We start from the raw sequence: 23,089 nt of genomic DNA on the forward strand, positions 1-23,089 counted from the left end.
TAAGAAAAGGTCCAGTAGTCCTTTTCCATACCCAAAAGAGTCAGCTGCAATACGACAAAATGTACGACAAAATTGTACAAAGTGGCGACGATTTGAAACGAGCTGCAGTTTTAGATGAGCTGTGATGCAGATTTCAGTTTACTGCTGAATATGAACCACATGCTACACACAGGTTAGCATGTAGCATGAACAGGTTAGCTAGGCTCTGTCTAAACACAACAACTTAGTGTTAAAACGGGGTTTAGTCAAGCTTTTTCCGGTTTCCATGCCGCTATCGTAGCACGCTAACCTTAGAATGAAAAACCAAAATCACCGTATCATTGCTAGCTGCTAATGTCTTGTAAAAAGGTCTTAAGCCAGTTGTGCCCAAACCTTTTGTCGCCTTGGACAAAATCATCAATTTGAAAGTTTTCAAGTCTGTTTATTAAAAAAAAAAAAAAAAAAAAAAAAAAATGAACTAATCATTCAACAGAATTAAACGTCGAGGGATGATTGTAGAACATAAAAAGGTTTTGCATGTTTGGCCTTGAAAAGTAGTCCCCAACAAGCTAATATTCTGAGTTGACTTTTTCTACTTTCTTTGTAAATTCTTTATGCATTTAGCAAAGATTAACAAACAAAAAAAGACTCGGCAGCACCAAAGCCTAAAGTGACCTAAAGTAAAATTCACTGGATATATGGTGGTTGTGTTAAAAAGAACAATGTGTGGTTACTTAAAAGGCTAAAACTTTTTGAAGTGTTCTGACTTTTACCATTGTAAGAATCAGTCCAGGGGCCACAAATGGTCCCCGGGGCCAGACTTTAGACACCCTTTTTCTTAAATCAACATAGAATGGAAAAAGTGTTAAAACATGTGAAGTCCGTGTTCTAAAGCAAGCGAGGCGACGCCAAAAGGTCTTGTGGAGAGCTTGATGGTGAAAGCTGCTTTAACTACGTTTTTGACTGCAATTCTGACAAAAAAAGAACTTCTTTAATTTCAACCAGTCACAGATAAAGGATAACCAATAAATAAATGATAGAATGTTTAGACAAGCTGTCTGCTCAACACGAATGTCTTTCAAAGACTCTGACTGACCCAGGAGATCTAGCAGACAGGGACGGCATTTCAGGCAAAATTACTCATTAATAATTCCTTTAATATTTTGCAGCTTTTCTCTGCTCAATCTTCGGGCTAGCTGTCCTGCATGCGAGGAGATTTAGCGCTTTCAGTTCAACTCAACCACATCTGACAGCTTTGAAGCAAAGAAATGATTGAGGTTTTCTCTTGTATGTGTTTGACGGTGCAGGAGAAACTAAATACTGCACATAGCGGTTATAATGAGCCGCCTTTTGAGAGGGGTTGCACTGTACCTACAGATAATCAGTTCCTTTGGTAAGCCTGGCTGATGACGTATGACTGGGATGGAGATGAGGGGACCATCCCTGCTGGGATCGCAGATCCTCTCCAGTCGCTGCTGACTGGCTGATTTCTGCCTTTCCTAAAACATTTATAATAAAATGTTTCATCACCTGAAACTGAATGAAGTGAAACGACTTCTTCAAATCGTGCCTCTATACTTAAAAGTGATGATAGAATACTGTAAAACATTGGCAACGTGTCATTTGGCTTTTTTTTTTTTTTTTCTATGTAAAAAAAGAAAAACAAATCATAGAAAATATTCAACAGTAACTACAAGATCTCGTTTTGGCAATATAGAAAGGCTTTGTATAGTCCTGGACAGGCGGACATTTTGGTTTATATACAGAGATGTGTTTAGGTGTGTGTGTAGATGTCTGTCAGCGGCTCCCTTTTTCAATCCGAACAGAATCACGTTGGAAACATGATGATGGAAACACCTGCATGAAAAAAGGATGGCGAGATTTAAAAAAAAAAAAAAAAAAGGTAACAAACGGGCGTCGCGAGAACGGATCCCGTGGATTGGGTGATGAGAGTCCCTGCCGAAGCTTCTCGCTCCTACTCTGCGCTCTCAGTTCATGAACTGTGTGTAGCCCTCCGCTCCTGTGACGATCACGTCCATCCAGATCCTCATGGCCTCCGCCGAGGGCGCCACCATGTAGTAGAGGCGGTCGTGGGTCTTCACGCAGAAGGTCAAGGCTGGGTTGGGGCTCTGAGGATGGGGGGGGGGGGAAGACAGACAGACAGACAGACAAAACCAGACTCAGTAGAAGTATTGCATCAGGTTCAGCCAATAGCTGCCCTGCTGGGAAAGGTGCTGCCTCTACATTAAAGTCCCAGCTGAGACAGGACTAATAATCAGTCCACTCAGGTTCTAAATCTAATCGTTTTAAAAATTCAGATGTTACAGCGAGTCTGAGCTGAAAGTGTTTCCAAAATCTTTACAGCTTGGAGTTGTTTCTGGGTTTTTTTTCTTCCTTTTTTACTATGAATAATAAATGAGAACACTAAGGTGAAAGATGATATTGGAAACTTGCTTTGCTGGGGGAGCAGAGCACGTCTGCATGCCAGAAGAACGTGTTTGTGGTTCGTTCAGGCCATGAGAAACAGAGAGAGCATGACTTTCAGCAGATAACAGGAAGGCTGAACACAGACAATCTCACAGGATTACAATCTGCTGGAATCAGCTTCAGTCAGCAGATTTGTGACACAAACAAAGAACTTCTCTGTCTCTCTCTCTTTCTACACACGCAAACACTATATTGCCAAAAGTATTCGCATAACTGCCTTAACTCACATGTAAACTTAAAGTGACATCCCGTTCTTAATCCACAGCGTTCAGTGTGACGTTGGTCCACCTATTGCAGCTAGAACACCTTCAGCTCTTCTGGGAAGGCTGTCCACAAGGTTCTTGAGTGTTGGTGGGAATCTTTGATGATTTTTCCAGAAGCGTATATGTGAGATACGGATGTTGGACAAGAATACGTGTCTCTCAGTCTCTGTTCTAATTCATCCCAAAGGTGTTTGACTCTTTATGGAGAGTCCTGACCTTGCTTTGTGCTCTGGTGCACAGAGGAAGGGGCCAGCTCCAAACTGTTCCCACAAAGTTGGGAGCAGGGAATTGCCCAAAACTTCTTGGTCTACTGAAGCATTCAGTTCCTTTCACTGGAACTAAGGGGCCCAGCTCCTGAAAATAACCCCAAACCATAACCCCCCCCCCTACCAAACATTACGCTTGGAAGAATACAATCAGACAAGTACCATCAGATTTCCAGATGGAGAAGTGCGACTCATCACTCCAGAGAACGAGTCTCCACTGCTGTAGAGTCCAGTGCAGCTTTCTACCACTGCATCCGGTGCTTTGCATTGCACTTGGTGATGTACGGTTTGACTGCAGCTGCTCAACCACAGAAACCGATCTCTGCACACTGCACACTGTGAGCTAGTGTGGTGGCCAATCCCTGCAGACTGCCACTATGGGTCCCCGAGCAAGGCACTTAGGCCCAGATTGCTCTCCGGATGCCATAAAGCTGCCCACTGCTCCCTGATGCTGCGATCAGACTGTCGCTGTTTGTGCCCATCCTATTATCTATGATCAGTCAAGCTATCCCTACACACAGTAATAGAATGGAGTTTGCCTGGAGGAGGATTGGCGAGGATTTCGGGTAAGTTATGAAAACCTTTAATGCGGTAAATACTTCCCCCACATTTGAGTGGGTCAGATCAGTGTGTCCACACTCTGCTGAGGCGTTAGATGCCTTTTTGATGCTCAAATCGTGTTGGGTCTGAATGCAGCATTAGGGACGCGTTAAATGCTGAAGACAAATTCTGTTGTGATCTACAATTGCAGCGACAAAATAAAGATTTCTTCTTCTGATCCCTCATGTCTGCATAGGCAAAAGTAGGGATTTTCTATGTCTTCCTTATATTTTCTTATAGCTGAAACGGGAACTAGCCAAAGATGGCATCAGCGGGTCAAACATTTAGAAAACACTGAATCAGGTACAAAAGTGTGACCCATTCATCTCTGGTCAGAACAAGACAAATTCTTTAAAAGTAATTTCCTCTGATCCAAAACCAACATGCAGTATGGAAACTGGCAACACAAACTGGATCCTGAGGATCAGTAAGGACGAAAAATGTCGATTTTCTCATTCCTGTTGTCTCGTTCATGACAAGCGGAGCGAATGAGTGGAATAACATTAACATCTGCATCGCTCCCATCCCCTAAAAACATCTGTCTGTTTCTGGGCTGAGAGCAGCGCACTTGAAAGTTCGCCTCGTGGTAACGTGACATTGGAAGTGACAAGGAGAATCAAAGTTCCAGGGCTGATCAGAGCCGTGCAGCAAGTCAGAGTGTGTGACGCTGCGACAGGCCATCAAACGCACACGAGGAGGCGGCAGCTCAGCTTTGTGCGAAAGAGAGAGAGAGAGAGAAGATGAATGCCAGAAACAGAGGCTACTGCGTGTACGGCTCTGTCAACGCAGGGAAGACGCTGTGAGGAAGAGCCAGATGGATCAAGCCAGGCTAGGCCTCTCCCCTTCATCTTCCAGCCTGTAGCCACTGACTGATGGCGACCCGCTCTTCTCTTCTTCGTGGCTGGAGAAGCTCCGCTGGTTTGCTTCTATTAATCCACCCAGTAGGAAAACTGTGGCGTTAAACATCTGGAGCGATTCTGATCTTTAAGCTACTTTGTTACAACTTTTGCCTTGTGCCACGGTGCTCCACCCTGCTGAAACGGACAGACCACCGCCACATTGAAGAATGTTGGAGGAGCAGCTTGTGATGTGGGAGAGCATTGGGAGGAAGTCCGGTCTTCTGCCTCCTGCAGAATTCTCCTCTGTCCTGGATGGTTATGTGCCTTCCTGCCCAAAATGCAGCCATACCCTTCTGCTGCCAACGCTGAGCAAGCTCTGGACTGGTGGTGTTAATGTTCTGTAGCGCCCGCCTCCTCAGCAGGGGACCGGGACGTGCTCACTAGTCTTCACTGCAGCTGGACCTCACACCTCAGAGTTACTAAGCTATATTATACACTGGAGTGCTAATCGCCCGCTGTTAGAACGAGTTGCGTTGAAGCCACCAGCCGCCATTTTGGTAATCCCTATTTTCCCCCAGTAACTAGGGAATATGTGCGCTACAGCATCGAATAACGAGGATTTTCTCATGTTCAGGGGTGGGGGCTTAAAACGTTTAAAACGTCAAATGCCATATACTTTTATGTTATGTTCTAAAACTATCAAGTACTGAGAAAGTCATGTGCTGAAATATTTTGCATTTTATTCATTTAAATATATATATAACATTTATAAATATATAAATAACAATATACAAAAACATATTTACATATATGTATACATATACACATATAAACATACTTATATATACACATATATATATATTTAATATGAATAACATGTAAAATATTTCAGCACCTAATTTCCTAGTAGTTGATAGTGTTAGTACATCCACTGACTGTAGAATTACCTGTGAAACGTTTTCACACAGCCAGAAAACTGCTTGTTGTTGCAACTAAATCCTATGGGATTATGTGAGAGTAGGGAGGAGCAAGATGGCGGCCAGTGACTTCAGTTTTTCGGCAAAATCAGCACTCCAGTGTATAATATAGCTCAGTGCTTCCTGCATGTCAGGCCACTTTGATGCTAGCTGACAGCAGCTACAACTCACAGTGAGTCCAGCTGGATTCATCTGTGCTACAGATGGAGTTACAGTGAGATAAGGGCTGCTTGATCATTTTGTGCCAGAACAAAATTAGAGGGAAAAATTGGTGTTTGTCAGAAACTACTACCGTATTTTTGGGACTATAAGTCACACTTATTTTCATAGTTTGGCTGATCCTGCATCTTATATTCAGGTGTGACATCAGTTTAAAATGGTAATTCATATTGACCAACATGAACCAATACGCATTACCGTATATAGCCACAAGCGGGCGCTCTAACCTTGTGAAAACTACATGCTGCTCCTGTACCACTTAAAAATGGATTAAAACATTAATTTATTGACAACTAAGACTGAACACATGTTTGTATGTTGTTTCACTGTTTCAGTCTGCATTCACGCAGCGGGGCGTTGACTGGTGTAGCTGGAAGGACCCAGACCAAGACAGAAACCTGTTATTAGGCTGTGAGAAGCTAACAACAGCTAGCGCTAGCTTACAGGTCTGTTGGCCAGGTTACAACTTCACTGATGCACCTGAGCTTTATGTAGCTCTGGAACATCCGTGTCAAACTGTTAGCTTAGCACGTAGCACTGTTACGCTCACGGTCTACTTTAGGTGTAATTTTGAGAACTTTCAGCGTAACGGACCGTTTTGTGCTGACGAGAAATTTCCTGGTTGGATTTGTCGCCTTGTTATGCTAATTTACCCCATTCATCCTCCCACCTACGCTCCTTGTTATTCAGTCTGTTGAGGATGCAGCTGTGTAATTCAATAAATCGGTTTACCAGAATAAATGTCAGTTTTTAATCTTGGGATTGTGTGAAATAAATTTTAAATAAATTAATACAGTCCGGTGCGACACTTGTATATGTTTTTTTTTCTCTTTATGAAGCATTTTTTGACTGATGTGACTTATAGTCCAAAAAATACGGTAAATAGAGCTCTTTGCATGAAACCAATAACCATCTAATCACTCTCTGCTCAATCGTCCAAAAACAATGACGGCTGTCATTAAAGCTGGAAAAATGGGAAAACATTCGTGCCGTTGCAGTTTGTTGCCTGTCAGTTCATAGCCTGAGATCTGACACAGTCTGAGTGTTTCACGCTGACGATTTCATGCTTCAGGCCTCGCTGCACATTTACCCCCCCCCCCCCCAACACACACACCCCCCTCCTCTGGGACACACTGTTGGTTTGGACACAGAGGGCTCAGAGGGGGTGATGGGTGAAAAGGTCAGTCAGCAAAAGGACAAACAGGGAGACAGGACGCAGACAGCAGGGAGCAGTGAGGCGTACCTTCGTGGCACTACGGAGGTGATCATAATAGACCTCTTCTATAGCCTGGAAGTAGATCACGCCCTTCAGCTTGGTCTCGTGTTTGTCTGCAGAGAGAGAGAGGGGGGGCGGGGGGGGGGAAAGAATAAAAAATAATCAGCTTTGGTCAAACACCGATGGGTTCTGACACCGCCACAGCTAGAGGGCCGACTCACACCTCACGCATGTCACCTGGAGTACGCAGAGCAGATCCACACGATGCGCTCATTAAGCACAGGAGCCCAGCTTTGATCATGACCAATTTGTGGTTTGTGATGATGGATGGGAAAAGACAAGCACAGCAATATTTTTTCTCTCCTTTCTGGGCTTTATTTTTTATTTTTTTTTAAAGCAGTGGAGCTTTCATTGTGTTTTCAGACTTGCCTGCATTCTTACGCTACTCTGGTACATGATTGCAGTTTGTTTCATCAGCCACTGCAGAACTGCAGTAAGGAACCGGTGGGGAACTCAGCAGCCCTCTCTACCTCCAGGCGAAAAAACACTCCGGCAGCCAAGTTAAAGAGCAGTAGGTAGAGGCGCGGCGCCTTCATTTCGAGGAACAACACCCTGCTTTTAACACGCAGCCATTATCTGCTAATGACCTCTTTAGCATTCAAACAGCCGCGCATTTGCATCTCATTTGACTCCATCTAAATAAGGCGAATTGGGCCAGTGTTTGAGGCTGATTAGCAGGAATTAGCGCCGCTTCTGACTCCTGCTCATCACCTCTCGTTACTCTGCGTTCTCAAGGTCAGGAGACGGGGGCCCCGGCTCTGCATCCCAATCAGCCGCGTCAAAGAGCGCAGCGCCGGGCGCGTTTCAGCTGCTGCCAAAGTAATCTCAGCACGCCTCCTCGCCCTGGCTCCTTTTCAACAAGGTAGCACATTAAGCAGCTTTGAGCGGAACCTTCTGAGGACTTCAAAGGCCCGACGGCGAGCGGGTGTCCCACAGCTCCAGGAACCACGGCGAATTGCACGACATGTCTCCCTGCTGCGCTGTGGGTGTGGGGGACGCGTGTTCGGGGTGTCGTCGGCCCACCGCTCCTCACACTTTCCGTGTTCCAGGGAGTCGAGCCAAAAAAACACAACAACATTAAAGTTTTCTTCCAATCAAAATCTTCCATAAGGAAGATGCTCCTCAGCCTGGATCAGCAGGGAGAAACGAATGGGGGGAGCTGCTTGGACTGTTCATCAACTCGACACGTTCAGTCAGATTCAGCCATTAACGGTTTAAATGTGTCATGCTTTAGAAGCGATGGAAGTCGGGCGTGGGCCGGTTACCGCTATCAAATAATCCCATACAGCTGGAGGAAACTCCGCTTAGTGAACCTGGGTTAACTAATTAAGCAGAATGGCTAAAATGTTTAATATTCGGTTATCAGGCCTTCACAATCTCACATTGGCTACTGGCAGCATTTTCTTTTTTACCCCTGTGTGAAACTGACCCACACTGAAGATTAACAAACTAAAATCTGCGTATTGAAAAAACACATTAATTCAGAGTCTGGAGCACAGTTTTGTTCCACGGCTGAAATGCTGCTAGTGCTACCACCGTAAGCCATCTCCCTGCAGTTTATCCTGATCTGACCCGCTGGCCAGAGAGCTGAGCACTTCCAGACGCTTCTTCCCACCCAGAACCGGTTCTGACGGGAGGATGAAACCATGAGTGAAACGGAGATTTCAGCTGGCTGGGACTGGGAGACGTCTGCAGAAGCTGCTTCTAGTTTACGCAGTGGTGATAAACTAGGATGTTGATATTAGGCCGTCTGTTTGCAGAGATCCTCAGCTTTACCATGCTGACGGTTCTCTTCCTTCCCTGCAGAGCTGTTCAGAATAAGACAGGCGGCTGACCCTTTACTGGAACCAGAACCAGTAAGACACCAATACTCGGCTCCCTCCGTCTCTGGGGGGGGGGAACCTTTTCTGAGAATCTAAAGATTCAGAATCTGAGTGCTGACAGAAGCAAACAGAGAAAGCAACATTAAAACAACCTGCTATATGGGTTCTGCTTCCACTTTTGATGGTCTAAAAAATATAAAGACTGAACTGTTCCGAAGGTTTGTGGGTGGCTTTGAAAAAAGCCGTTTTAATTTAGCCCTTAAAAGAACTGTTAGTCATCCATCATTCATTTTCCTCTCGTAGCTCCTGAACCGGACCAACCAGGCGCCGCTTCTGTGGGCGGGTTGGATAATCTGTCTCTAGACCTCTTGCTCTGCTTCTGTCTGCGCTCCATAGCAGGAACGCCGGCGCCGTTGTTCTGCTTTCCCCATTAAATGCAGCACCGTGACTCCCGGTAAAATCCTGGTCTGCCATGTTGAGTTAAATCGATAAGCGGATGACAGCTTCTCCTTTATGATGACGCGGTGAAGCCACTGTGCACGTGAAACATACAGCGGTCAACACCGCGCGGTGCAGGTGGAAATTTCACGGACGCCGCATTCGGTCTGAATGCACCATAAGAGATGGATTGTAATCCCTGAAACAGGAAGTCAGCCGGTGGAGTCTGATCTTCACCAACTGGAAGAATGCTTCTTTAAAAAGGAAAATCTGCAAGAACTTTCCACCCAGCTGCCACACAGCTGGTCCTGGTTCAGGAGTTTCAGAACCAGGACCAACCACTGATCGGAGGAGGGGAGCGGACTTCCTTCCCAAACCAAATGCTTTCTGTTTCTCAGCCCAGGACTCCCTTCAGAGCTGATTAGCACTAAGGGATCAACACTGGCAGGTCGGCCAGGAAGCTGTCAACATTACAAAGAACAGCACTGCAAAAACGGAACTACAAATAAGTAAAATGTTCTTTAAAATTAGTGTATTTGTCCTTGATTTGAGCACATAAATAAGATGATTTGCCAATGGAATAAGATTTTTGGATTAAGAACTTAAAATAGGAACAACTCATCTCCATCATCTTATTTCAAGTGCAGGTTATCTAATTATCTTATTTTAGGGGTCAAAATACTTTTGTAACATTTAAGAACGTATTACTTATTTTTAGATCCGTTTTTGCAGTAAGGAAGGTGTGCTTTCCAAGCATCATTCTTGTAGATTGTGTAGAACAGGGGTCACATGGACCCCAAGTAGCCCCCCAGGACCATATGTGGTCAAATAAATCCTCACAATCCTCCAGTGAGCTGCATTTAAAATACTATTTTATTCAATTGTTCTTCCTTTTTAATTATACCTGTATTTACAGAGATTTCAAAATGACAAAGCATTTAAAACATATTTATACTGCGTAAAGCTAAGGTCAGCTTGGCCTCTTGTATTTCAAAGGTCAGTACAGGTAGCCCTTCGCATGACACAGTACAGGATGAAGTAGTTCTCAGTTTCAGGAAGTTTGGTAGAAGAACAGCCATGACGAGAGCAGACTGATGTCTTACCAACGTAGTAGGAGAAGGTCCTCTTGAGGCGGTCGAACACAAACCAACGCTTCTTCCAGGACTTGATCTTGCCTCCCATCTTCACCAGGTAGCCCTTGCACATCTTCTCTGTGAGGATGACGTGGTAGCACGTCTCTACGCTGTGGCCCGAGGACTCAACGTGCGAGCGCAGGTCAAACTCCTCCCTCCTGATGGGCAGGTAGCGGGTCATGGGCCGGGCCTGGACAGACAGCAAAGCTGGAGGACTGTTCGGCTGCAGAAGATTGTGACATGGAGATATTCTTCCACAGGTTTCCACTGCAGTGCTATAGCATTCCTGCAAACACGTGGAAGAATGTGCTTTGGACAGATGAGAGCAGTCCTTATTCAACCTTCAGACCCCCACACCAACACTAGCTCGTATTATGGCAAGCATTTGTGATTTATTCCCCTCTCCTCTGACACTGCTATATCAAACAGCATGAACAACTTATCTGATCTCATGCAACATGGAAAGCCAGCCAGACCGTCAAAACATGCTGTGTTTTAGCGTGGCCTAGTCAAAGACCGGATCTAAATCACTCCTTCCAATCCAATTTAAACCCAACCGGCAGGATCTGAGGAAAGACTTTGAAACTGAAGCTAACAGATGCTCTCCATCCAATCTGACTGAGCTAGAGGCGCACTGCAGAGAGCAGCAGGCAGATAGATTCAGTCTGTAGACATGCAGCGCTGATGGAGACAAAGACCTGCAGCTGCAGCAGACGGTGCTCTACAAGGTGTTGAGTCAAGGGGCTGAGCACAAATGAATGCCATACTGTTTTTGGTAAAAACATTTAAAACCATTAAGGTTTTGTTCCCTGCTTTAATAGGGGACGATGAAGAGGTCGGATCCCAGTCGGACCTTCCCTCTCAGACCTCTGTCCCTGTCATTCAGACTCAGACCCTTCAGGCAGACTGATGCGTTTCCTTTTACTGACCTGAGAAAAGTTCTTGGACCTCATCTTGACCTCCTTCTCCACAAGCTGCTGCCTGTGGAAAGTTTCATCCTGTAGTCTCTTCTCGGCCTCCTCCCTCCTCCTCCTCTCCTCCTCCAGCATCTGACGGCGAGCCAGGCTCTCTCGCTCCTGTGGGGTTGGGGGTGGGGGGGGGGTGCATTCATTACATTTTATTTGATCTCCGGAACGGCTTTGCAGAGCATACAGGATTCTTTTTTTTTTTTTTTTCTGGTCCGCACCACATGCATATATTTATGTACATGCTCCCCTGCTGGGAGCTGTCCACAGACTCCCGGTGCTGACCTCGGAGCAACTGTACCGCAGCAGTCGATTCAACAAGCAGCGGCGCTTAAAGAACCGGCTCTGTGGATGGCGTCAGGAGCTGAATGCTTTACAGGGGCGGCATGCTGGACATGATTTCTTCTGATCCCCCCCCCTAAATGATGACAAATCTCTGCTGGTCTTCGTATCTTCACAAACATGTGAAACTAAAATGTTCTGACATCACAGCTCTATCACTTTCCAGACACTAGCTACAGGACAACAGCAGAACAAAGGAGCAAATAACTGAAGTAGAAGGAAAACGATGCATGCTTTTCACCATAAAGACCGCAGTGATGTCTGAATTCAGTCCTTTAAACGCTCAGTGGGAAGTTTCCTTTCAACGTTTTTAGTCAGATTTGTGGAGCGCACAGCTAGTAGTTATCCCGTCAGATTGTCCCACCTGAGCTGTGAACCTCTGCAGCTCCTCCAGCGTACTGGTCCTCCTGCCTGCCTCTCTGATTAATCCTGCCTTGGCCTGCCAGGCCAGGGGTCAGCAGGTTTACAGCCTGTAGAGGATTTTCTGCCTTCGGTCCAGCTAAACAATATCAGTTCAGAGCCATAAAGGCTACAGGACCCTTCAAAACTAAACAGCTTATCTTTATATTTACTACAGGACATTTCTTGAAAATTATAAAAGAAGGACAAACAGTATTCGGTTTACTTTTAGTTTTTAAAATAAATAAATCCCCAACTTTTACAGAAAAGGAAACGATTACTGCTAAGGCAAGCAGTTTTAAAGAAATTATTTTCAAATTTAAAAATAATGCTCATATCATTATCAATTGGGCCAAAGTTACCAGAAACCACAGTGGAGGGCCTAAAGAGTCACTGGTGGCTCTGCAGCCCCGGTTAAGTGAAGAAGTGGTTTTAGAACCCGGCCATGCTACAAACTCCTTCACAGCTGTGTTTAATGTTCTCCAACAACCCTCTGGGACCGCACACATCGGCTGGATCTACACCAAGACTCCATTACACATGGGGCTGGTTCTGTTTACTAATTAGGGGATGAAACAGGTTCTACTTAGGGCTGTTGGCGGAATACAAATGCACGCCACACTTTTCAGATCCGTATTTCTAAACAAGTTTTGAAAACCCTCTAAAGTTTTCCTTCCACTTCGCCATTATGCACCACTTTGCTTTGCTATAGCAAATCAAATCCCAGAAAAAGGTTCTAGGGCTATGAACACCTCTGCAAGGCATTGTGGGTGTTAAATCAGTCTCTGAGCAGGACAGTAAGGCTCTGTGGACGGCGATAAAGTCGCATCTAAGGCATTAAAATAGGCAGAGACTGTGAACAGAAAAATGGATCGAACCATCTATAATGACCCGAGCTTCTTCATCGAAGCACAAAAGTAGAGACAGTCGAAGGCCAAATGAATAAAAGACCGTCAGCGGCCCTTCTGTTTCCATGCGCCAGCTCTGTTCAAAGCCATCGATGAGCGATCGGCACAGGCTCATCCGTCACTGAGGATGGATTCAGGTTTGAGCTTACCCGCGACTCAATAAGTCTGGCTTTCTCCAGCTGCGCCTCCTTCAGCATTTTCTCCATCTCCTCGATCTTCAGCACGTCCCCGGCTCCGACGCTGCAGGCAGACACAGCGACATGGTTAGCGCGTCACACCCTGACCAGCACACACAGGTAGCAGCCGGTGGTTTCCAGAACCATTTCACACCTTTAGAGAACTGACGCGTCAGAATGGATCTTTAACAAAAGTGGAATCACAGCAATAACTATGAGTCTTTCATCAGCAGGGCGGTATTGATCAGCAGGCCATTATGAGGCCACTCATTTGTCAGAGAACACACCAAGTGGAAGAGGAGCCGCTGGCGCCCCGCCTCCCCTCCATCCCTGCTGCGTGGGCCTAAAGCTGGCTGTCCACACGGGTTTCCTGATTGTGTTTGCACGTGTCTCTGTGTGTTAGCATCTCATTTTAGTAGTTCAAACATTAGCCTAAAGCAGCAGGGGGGTAGGGGGGGGGCGTCCTAACCTGAGGTTCTGGAGTTGCGTCCAGCTCTTCTGTCAGCCTGGAGGCATCTTTGTAACTTGGACAAAAACAACAGGTAAATATTGCATAGAACTGCTGCAGGGAAGACGTGCTTCTGGCATCCAGATTTTATTTCGGGGGGCTCCTTGTGAATCAGATCATTTGCATATCCATCACTGGTCTGCATGTCTGCCAAGCTGCATCCAGATCAACCCGTGCCTTCTGGCTGTTTACCCGTCTGTCGGCGCGCGTAGCTTGATGCAACACGTCAACGGGATTCCTACAACAATCATATGAGCGCGGGCCGCCCGCTACAACATCACCCTCTCTGGAAACACAATACCAACCTGGGGGTTTACGTCTAAAATGTACAAGTTTTCGCTGGAGTTTCCAACTCGTAACGATCATTTTATCCCGTTAGAAGCTTCTTAGCAAGTTTACATTTTGTTTTTCCACCTTCCCTGTATGGCTTGGCGATAGGGCCTAAAAATTAAACCTAAACAATTATTATACCAAATCCAATTATTGTTTTTTTCCTCCCTCTTTTATCTTACAAAACTAAATAAAGAAATTATTTTAAAAACTTGCTTTTATATCAAGCATTTCGTCTGGGAGTTGACCTGAATTCAAAGTAGAACTAAATACAAGCTGTGGAACATGCTGATAAAACAAGATGAAAATATAGCAAATTGTTTGCTGCTAGTGGTTTTACACCATGAGCTAAGAACATGCTTAACTTCACTTGTATAAAATTCAAGCTAACTTAAAATTAAAAATTCAAGTACCTCATACCTTATGGTTAATAAAGGTTTCCTCTTTACAGTATTTTGACAATATGATCTCTGAACATATTGGGAGTGGTGGCCTAGTGGTTAGAGTTGTACTTGGGTCCCGGAGGTTCTAAGTTTAAACTCCCATAGACTGCCACTCTAGGTCCCTGAGCAAGACCCTTAACCCCAGACTGCTCCCTGGGCGCTGCATAAGCTCCATCTATAATACCCTTTTTTAACTGATCCATGCTGAGTTCGGACCGAGCTTGGATCAGTTAACCGTGCCGAGCTTGGTTCTGACGACCATTTACACATAACACTAGCACGGTTCCTCGCCTCCTAGTGACGATCTACGGTACTACTGCTCTCTAGGATTGAAGGAGGGACTCAAGCAAATAAAAATGGCGGCGCCCGTAACATTCAGGAAGTTATAATTCGTTATAATTGTGATATTTCGGTGTTTGCGGAGAGTCAGGCGAAGAAGGAAACCTTTGGTAAATTTACTTGACAGAGTCAGCTTTTGGGACATGGATAAGACAAACAAACGTCTAATCAGGGCTTACAGAAGCAGGAAACAACGACAGACGCTGAGGTTCATCACACTGCTAAGCAGAATCATCACTGGAAACTGTGTGGCAAGGTAGGGAAGCTAGTATTTTTATCAATGTCTGAAATTTCTGACTGAAAGGAGATGATGCGGTCTGCTCATGCGCTCTTTGTTATCAGAGAACCGAGCCACTGACAAACCGGGCCGAGCCCACCTGTCGAACTGGTACTAGGTTTAGTGAGGTTCGGTTGTGTCTGGCACGGTGCAGTTCAGTTTGCGATCCATTTACACTCGATAGTTATCTCAGCTACAGAGCTCTGACTGTTCTCGGCACGGTTAAAAAAAAAAGAGCAGTGTAAATGGGGCTTTAGTGGCAGCCCACTGCTACCCAAGGGGATGTGTTAAATGCAGAAGTGAATCTGTCCATTGTGAGATCAATAAAGTTCAAATTACTAATTACTATTATGATCAGCAATGCATGCTATTCTCTTCATGGAAGCCCAATGAGTGCACTGGCTAAATAAAATCCTGATTTTCAAAGAATCAAATCTTAGAAAATTGTAAGTTAAATAGATTTATCGCCCAGTTTTTATGGCCTAAACTGATACAGTTTAGGCCATAAAAACCTTCAAGATTTTGAAAAAGATATATCCAAGAAGCCCATCTTTAAATAAAGAAATCTTCTAAGATGATGGCTTGTGTGGAAGTTTGGGTTTCTGGAGTCGGTACATTGTTTCAGGTAAGAGCACTGCTGCATGTTTGATCCCTGGTTCTGCTGCAGGTTTCTCACTGTTGAAGGGGGTGGTTCCTCTCCACCATGACCACGTGCTTGTTCAAGCTGAGCATCTGCTGCCAAACCACAAGTGGATCCCACCTGCTGATCATCCTATGATGATCTAACTTGGACTGTATTAGAGTTACGCTTGAATTAAATCTTTAAATGTAATTATACGATTGGACTGAAATGAACTGGATCGATGCATATAGAATTGTGATTCCATGTAATAGGATCAGACCTGGATCCGTTTGTGGACCGGCGCTACATAAACGGAACCGGATTCAGTAGAGTTGATTTATTAAAGTCCCCCTAATACTGTTTAAGTGTCTGAGTCTAACAGCAGATTTGCCACATTCAACATGGCGGACGCTCTGACTCATCCGCAGCATCTGCAGAACCCGCCCAACGAGGCGTCTACGTATGTAATGTCTATGCAGTGTACCGTAAAGCTCCGAATATCCATTGAGCGGTGTGGCTTCATTGCTTACCAAAGTCATACTTACACATTTTACCAGATTTTTGAGCTCAGTGTACTACATAAAATCACTCAGTAAGCACAACTTTAATCATATACAAAGGCACACCAGACTACCATACATTTTTGAGAATAATTAAGGATTTGAGGTGCACCTTATAGTCCGAAAAATCTGGTATGTTTTAAATAGGTTCCCAAATAACCCCAACTTGGTCTGGTAGTCATAATGTTATGGCTGATTGTTATGTATATGAATAACAAAATTATGTAAATTGCTGTTTTCAATCGAACAGATGCAAATGATTCATTACACCATTTTTAAATCAGAGCTTCAAAAGCGTGATGAGACCGTTTACAATCTGGCATGTAAAGATGATTTCTGGGATGCTTTATCCCGTCTTCCGTTAAAAGCGCGCTTCAGGAGCGAGCCGTCACGGGCAGCTTCAGGTTTCGGTGTGTTTTTCTGTGGTACCCACCCGGACATGTTGTCAGGCGAGCAGGCCGAGTTGTTCCCCGTGGACACGCTGGTGTCCATGCTGTCGGAGCTCTCCAGGCTCAGGGTGTCGTAGGGCTGCTCTCCGGCTGACGGCGGGTGGTGGTGCAGGATGGAGTGGTGCACCATTGGAGGGGGGCCGGAGGAGTTGTGGCTCAGGGTGGGACTGTTGGCCATGATGGGGGAGTAAGAGGAGGACGAGGAGCTTCCGAGGTGAGGCTGGGAGCCATGCAGCGCCTCCCACTGGCACTGAGCCTCGGCCGCAGCTCTCTGTTTGAGCTCGGCCAGACGACGGCGCTGCTCCTCGATCACCTGCTGACCTGAGAGGAAGAGGAGGAGGAGGAGGGGACATCGTCAATGTCTCGGTCCTGGGTGGAGTTTAGATGGAGAACGGGACAATGAGCCACCTTCCTAACAAATCGGCTGCTCTGGTCGGTCCACACAGACCTGAAGGCATCTGCTGCACCTCAACCAGCCAGGTCCAAAACCTACGGATGAAAATCATACGCCAGACGCACGGCTATGTGCTCAGCATCTCAAGCTCAAAGCCCCACAGAAGCAGAAGCAGAATATTGACCTCCAGCTGAAAACAGGCCGATCCATCTGAAAGGAGCTCGGCTCCAAAGCTGCAGCGGACTTATGTGAACATGCATTATTCTCCAGCAGAAGGAGCGTTCATGGAAGATTGATGGAAGAAGAAGCAGGATTCATGTTACACAGAAAAGATAAAAAGATTTTTTTTTTTCATTATTAGCTGCGAGAAGATTTAATGATACGCCAGGGAGGGAGGAGAGGGATGAAGGTGCGGCCCTGAAACGAACAGCAGCGCCGTCAGGTTGTGTAAATGTTACCTTTGATGGATAAATCAACAGAGGTAAGATGTCAGACTGGATGAGCTGCAGGACAGGACCGGGATTTTAATCATTATTACGCCACATGCGGGGTTTGGGCTTTGTTATGTTGAAGCCGGCAGACTGGATGCTGATTGGCTGCCTGCTTTGTTATTCTAGCTTTAAACAGTTTGTCTGCTTTTCTGTTCATTAATTAGGCAGATCGTAACAAAGGCTGCTCTCATTTATATAAACACCAGTATATGTGTTTGTAGAGCGCAGAGCTGCATACTGATGGAACTAATGTGTTGGATTCTGATTGTATTTCACAGACCAACGCAGAGTAGAGTAAACATGTGAAGCGCAAGGAAAACGATCCCAGTGGCACGGTGTGAGTTTGACTCCCTTATACTGCAGTACCTCTAAACAAGATCCTTCACCAACCTTCAGCTCTTAACAAAGAGTGTTAGGTTTATCAGGTCTGGCCTTTGACTAGGCCGTTACAACACTTGATGATCCAAACTCTACCCTTGTAGATGGCAGCATGTTTAGGGTCATTTTCCTCCTGAAGGAGCCTTTACAAGGTTTTTGACTTAAACCAGCGCCCCCTGCTGGAGAAAAGGATCTCCCCAGCATCATCCTCCCACCACCGTGTTTCACAGTGGGGACGGTTCACCTCTCAGCTGTACACAGGAATTAGGCTGAACACAAATGCAAGCCACACTTCAGGGTTTTTATTTGCAAAGCTAACTGGCAAAGCATTTCCCCTTCCATGCTACATTTACGTGCTATATGGTGTGGTCTATCACATAAAATAAAGTCTGGAGAATCATGTGACAAAAATGTGAAGAAACGTGAAGGGTGTTATTATTTACTATTGGTTCATTTCAGATGCAGCTCGTGATTCTCAGAAACAGCAGACGAACACAGGGAGGGAAACAGAGAAAGGATTAGAGCTGAATATCCACGCCTGGACACGGTGCCTCATCTGCCTGCTGAGCTTTCCTTTAAGGAGTTCTGTCTGTGGTGCAGCGCCGCCGGGGGACACAAGTCACAAACATGAGAATGGCTGGACTGCAGACGGAGACAGATCTGAGCAGCACTATCTTTCAGACCCGGCAGCAGTGGGTGGGCTAAATGAAACGCACAGACTGCTTCGCTCTGATCCACTTAGTCACGCATGCAGGGAGCTGAGACCACGCATGCATCCAGCTCAGGGAAGAGAAGCAGATGGTTAAAACAGCCAACCCCGGTCGACCCTCCTCTTCCAGCTCCACCATGTCTCCACCTCCTCCCCTCTGTAAAGCTGTGCATGAGCAGCCAGAATGATGCAGACGGTACCCAGGAGACCCGTCAGATCTGAATACCCACTCAGCGACTTAAAAGGGTGAATAATAAAACATTCAACATTTCTTTGATACTAAATTGATCTTTCATAATTCTCCATATCATGTCTGATCTGCACAGCCACCAGAAATTCAGTTTGTAAGATATAACATGTTTCAAAACTATCACACGTGAAGCTTGTTACCTTTCTGCTGCAGAGCGATCTGTCTCTTGGTCTCGATGTCCTGGAGAGTCGCGGCCAGGTTCCTCGGCAGGCTTCCGGTGCTGCCGGCTGCCAGCAGGGGGCTCTGCTGGGTCAGACAACGCAGGGTAAACACACCACACTTGACCTCTTGGAGAAAGATTTGTCCCGAAAGTGGCCAGCCAGCGTACCTTGGAGCTCGAGTTGCGCCCCAGCGTCGCTGCTCCATGCTGCAGAGGGGACGAGGAGCCTGACTTTGACTGGTGGAGAGGAAGGCCAGGATCGCTGTCCAGCTTAGAGCGAAAAACCTGAGAAAGAAGCAAAGCAACAAACGTCAGGAAGTGGCAGCAGAATACTGAATAATCTCATGTCATGGCAGAGGGGAGCTCTGTTAGATGGAAAACTGAACACAAATGAGCCGCAAGAACAATGTGGTTAAAATGGTGAAGCACCATTATTATGTGAATCCAGTTATAGACAATAACAAATGCAGGGATCTAACAGCCAAGGCTGGAGAAAGAGTTTCCCTTGAGGGAAATGTTAACGGTAGCACAGAGAGACCAGGATCTGAACTGCATGGATGAAGCCAAAAAGCATTTCCAAGAGCTAAAGCATCAACGCTCAGTCAAGCTGAAGCTCTCTGAAGTCTTTTACTATAAGCACATAAATTCCACATTCCTTACAAAGGAGCGATTTATTTTCCAATACCTAAAACTGTAACCTGGACTATCTGCTGAAATACCCGAGTGTTGCAGGTCACCTCAGCTAAAGTGTTACAGGAAAACAAAGGGTTTATTTTGTTTTCCTAAAATGCGTTTTTATTTAGTCCTAAACTGAAAGAAATGTGATCAGGTGGGCAGCCTCATTTAGGCAATGTTTTTTTCATTGTTAGCATCCAGTCAACATGCTGGGCTGTTTGTGAAACATGTCAGATCTACAGAACCTGAGCTTTCTAGCTTCATGCTAGCTATGCGCAGCACCTGGGCATGCTAGCTGTGCGCAGCCCAGGGGACACCTTAGCACTCGCCAAAACTAATAGAGTGCAGAATATTAGACCCTTTTAACATTTTGCTGCTACAGACAAACACTGGGAGAACAACTAGATGACAGCAGCTAGTTAGACCGGCTCTCTGCTCAGATAGCCGGCCTCCAGTTGGCTGCTTAACAGACATGCTACGTTAGCTCGCTAACGGTGGGTTTTAAAATCGTGAGGTGGGTTGCTTCTTTAGTTTCCAAGCCATGATTGTTCACGGTTTTGAGCTCAATTTGTCTTTCTTGTTAACAGGTAACACGTGTGCAAGGAGTGGTGTAGCATTAAAAGGACTTCAAACCATAGGAACAGAATATATGAGCCGTTTTGAAACTGTATCTAAATGTGTTGTTGCACAAAGGTGTCCCTGTAAGGATAATATCGATGAGTTAATGAGTTTTGATTGTTTTCAGAGCTGCTTTCACTAAACACCAACATCAATTTAGAAAATGTGCTTTTCCTATCTCAGAACAAGAACCAGAGGTCGCTTGCAGCTCATCTCACCTTTCTGCACAAGCAGTGCAAATATTCACAATGATGTGTATTCTATAGCAGGAGAGCCGTCTACTGAGGTGAAATTTTAAAGGTTCAAGTCTTCCTTTTCACTGATTTTGACACGTGAGTTATTGAAATCAGTAAACTCCCTCATGTTGTTTTTTATTCGGCCTACAGCCCACTGTGTGACATGGTTTTCTTTCTTTGTGAAGTGTACCTGACAGCTGATAACTCAGATCAGGTCATGCTTAAAGACGTCCACTTGTATCTGAACTGCTCAGGTTGCATGTTAATGGCGGGTCTTTTACTGCGTTCAGATCAAATGCAATTTGGGCATCAGGGGCGTCTGGTTTACATATAAAGTCTATGGTGGACGTGCATCTAGGGGCGTCGAGAAGTCCGGCGGCGCGTTTCGCCCGTCAGGTGCAGCATATTTTGAGATTTCAAGCACCTGAGCGTCCAAAGCGGCAGACGCTACAGTTGGAAAGTCTGAGCTTTTGCTGCTAGATGCGGAGAAACCAATCAGAGACTCTGCTATGGACGTAATGGTGGATTTTACAACGGGAACAGAAGGACCATTTAAAACCCGGAAGTCAACAATGAAGGACAAACCTATTGTCTCTGTTTATGCCCACCTAGGATCTGTTTAGCTAACATACCAGAGACAGTAATAGAAAGGACCTTGCCTGGAGGAGGATTAGTGAGGAACTTGGAATCTCTGGTAACTTATCAAAACTTTTAACACGGTAAATATTTCCTCGCATTTGAGGAAAAGAACAGGGTAGCTCCACACGTTAGATGTTAGACATGTTTAGGTGTTAGATGCCTTTAATCACGTTGGCATAAGCCGGGCCTGGCAGACACAAAAAGTCTATTCTTTCATTATTCCAGCTCTATAGTGAGAAGTACAACACAGATATGGGACACACACAAATACAGAGCTGGCTTCTAAATTGAGTCAACAGGATGGGGAAGGCTGGCAGCACAGGAAACATAGCAGAAAGTGGGGAAAGAAAGATTAAAGAAGAGCGTCTACCTGCAGCACAGCTCTGCGGCCTGACGGCGACTTGGCCGGCAGAGCGGGTGCACCGAGCTGCGTGGAGCCGGCCATCAGCTCCTGGTACCACTGCTCTAAATCTAGCTTGGGCAGTTGAGACCTGCTGGCCTCAGACTGGAGCTGGAGAGCAAAAAAGATGAGCAGCCGACAGAGGAGGAACAAGGTGCAAATCAGAGGAAGGCAGAGAGGAAAGCAGAGGAAAACATTAGAAAGCACTGAAAGAAGGCAGAAATAGGCCTGAAATGTGTTTCATGCACACTCAAAAGCTGCAATTAAGGTTAGCTTTATTCCTAACTGCTGCACTGTGCTCCATACCCTGCAGCTGTTGCATCTCTCATTTACATTCCTGTACTTTCATTTGATGGTTCTGCTGAAACAACCCAGTTTTCCACACAAATCATTAGAGTGTTTTCCATTTTCCTCCCCAGATTATTCTGCTGGTGAACGCAGACTTTAAGAATATTTGAGCGGCCCATTAGGGTAATGCCATTCCAACCATCCAGAGAAGCGCTCTTCATGTCCCGTGGTATTTATCAAACCAGTTTTCAGAGCTCCAGCAGTGGATGAGACTGAAACAAACCTTTGATTAGGCAGGAGAGCTTTAGAGACCCGTAGGCGAAGAGATGGTGGATCATTGACTGAGAACTTCCCAAGGTTTAGTTCTGATAGACTTCAAGGGTTATGGAAAAGGTTCCTGTGAGCTAGTGGTTAATGTGATCCATTCAAAGCGTTTGTATTGGACAGAAGTGGAATGAGAAACATTGTTTGAAGGATGGAGGCAGCAGGACCAGGAGGTAGGAGGCTGGTTCTCCCACCATCTACTGCTGCCCTGTAGTCCAGGAAAACACTCCATCATCATCATCATCATCATCATCATCATCATCATCATCATCATCATCATCATCATCATCAGGCTGAAGTCTGGACCTGGACTTTACAACACCTTGGGTTTTTCAATCATCCTGCTCTAGATTCACCGCTGTTCTGGGGTCTTTGTCCCGTTGGACGACACTTCCTGGTCGTTTCTGGAACATACAACGTGCAAGCATCCAGGGGCCGCCTCAGTGGTAAAGTTCTGTAACAGCAAAATAAGCCCAAATCCTGATCCCTCCACCCCTGTGCTGGACTGTTTCTCCACTCATGGGCCTGTATCAGACATCTCTACGTTGGGCTGATCTTTCCAAAGGACGTGGTTCCAGAAGTCTCTTCCTTCTTCTCCACACCATTCCCCCTGCATGCTCATAGATTTTAATATATATAGTATGCTGACAGGCTGAGCTCTTCTGGGGGTTTTATCAAGGGAACGCACTGCGACAGCAGCTTCTGGGGGGGTTACGTAGCACTACTAAAGGGTTTCCACACATAAATAAGCTATTTTATGGTAGAGTGAAGGTGTTCTATACAGTCCTCTGTTCTACGTTTGATTTTTAAACAACTTAAATCTTTTCAATATTCTTTTTCACCGTAGCTAGCTCAACATACAGGCATTTCAGAGTCTGTTGCTTACGCTCCTGAACAAGTGGACCTGCA

At 45.5% G+C, this 23,089-nt stretch overlaps 1 protein-coding gene across 12 annotated transcripts in view; it reads right to left on the reverse strand.

The window, feature by feature from the left end:
• Positions 1 to 427: 427 nt before the first annotated feature.
• Positions 428 to 23,089, reverse strand: part of phldb1b (pleckstrin homology-like domain, family B, member 1b) — a 152,057-nt gene continuing 129,395 nt past the window's right edge. For 10 of the 12 annotated variants that reach the window (XM_036149399.1, XM_036149401.1, XM_036149402.1 and 7 more), the window contains 9 exons: positions 21,539 to 21,679; positions 19,169 to 19,285; positions 18,981 to 19,083; positions 16,603 to 16,939; positions 13,064 to 13,154; positions 11,230 to 11,376; positions 10,271 to 10,490; positions 6,874 to 6,959; positions 428 to 2,108 (listed from right to left, as the gene is read on the reverse strand). In XM_036149399.1, the coding sequence (XP_036005292.1) occupies positions 1,968 to 2,108; positions 6,874 to 6,959; positions 10,271 to 10,490; positions 11,230 to 11,376; positions 13,064 to 13,154; positions 16,603 to 16,939; positions 18,981 to 19,083; positions 19,169 to 19,285; positions 21,539 to 21,679 (1,383 nt within the window). In that variant the 3' untranslated portion in view covers positions 428 to 1,967. The remainder of the gene's footprint in view (positions 2,109 to 6,873; positions 6,960 to 10,270; positions 10,491 to 11,229; positions 11,377 to 13,063; positions 13,155 to 16,602; positions 16,940 to 18,980; positions 19,084 to 19,168; positions 19,286 to 21,538; positions 21,680 to 23,089) is intronic. The other 2 variants (XM_021310755.2, XM_012852788.3) reach the window with 1 other exon arrangement.

This window comes from Fundulus heteroclitus, chromosome 18 (assembly GCF_011125445.2).
Source record: "Fundulus heteroclitus isolate FHET01 chromosome 18, MU-UCD_Fhet_4.1, whole genome shotgun sequence".
NCBI lineage: Eukaryota > Metazoa > Chordata > Actinopteri > Cyprinodontiformes > Fundulidae > Fundulus > Fundulus heteroclitus.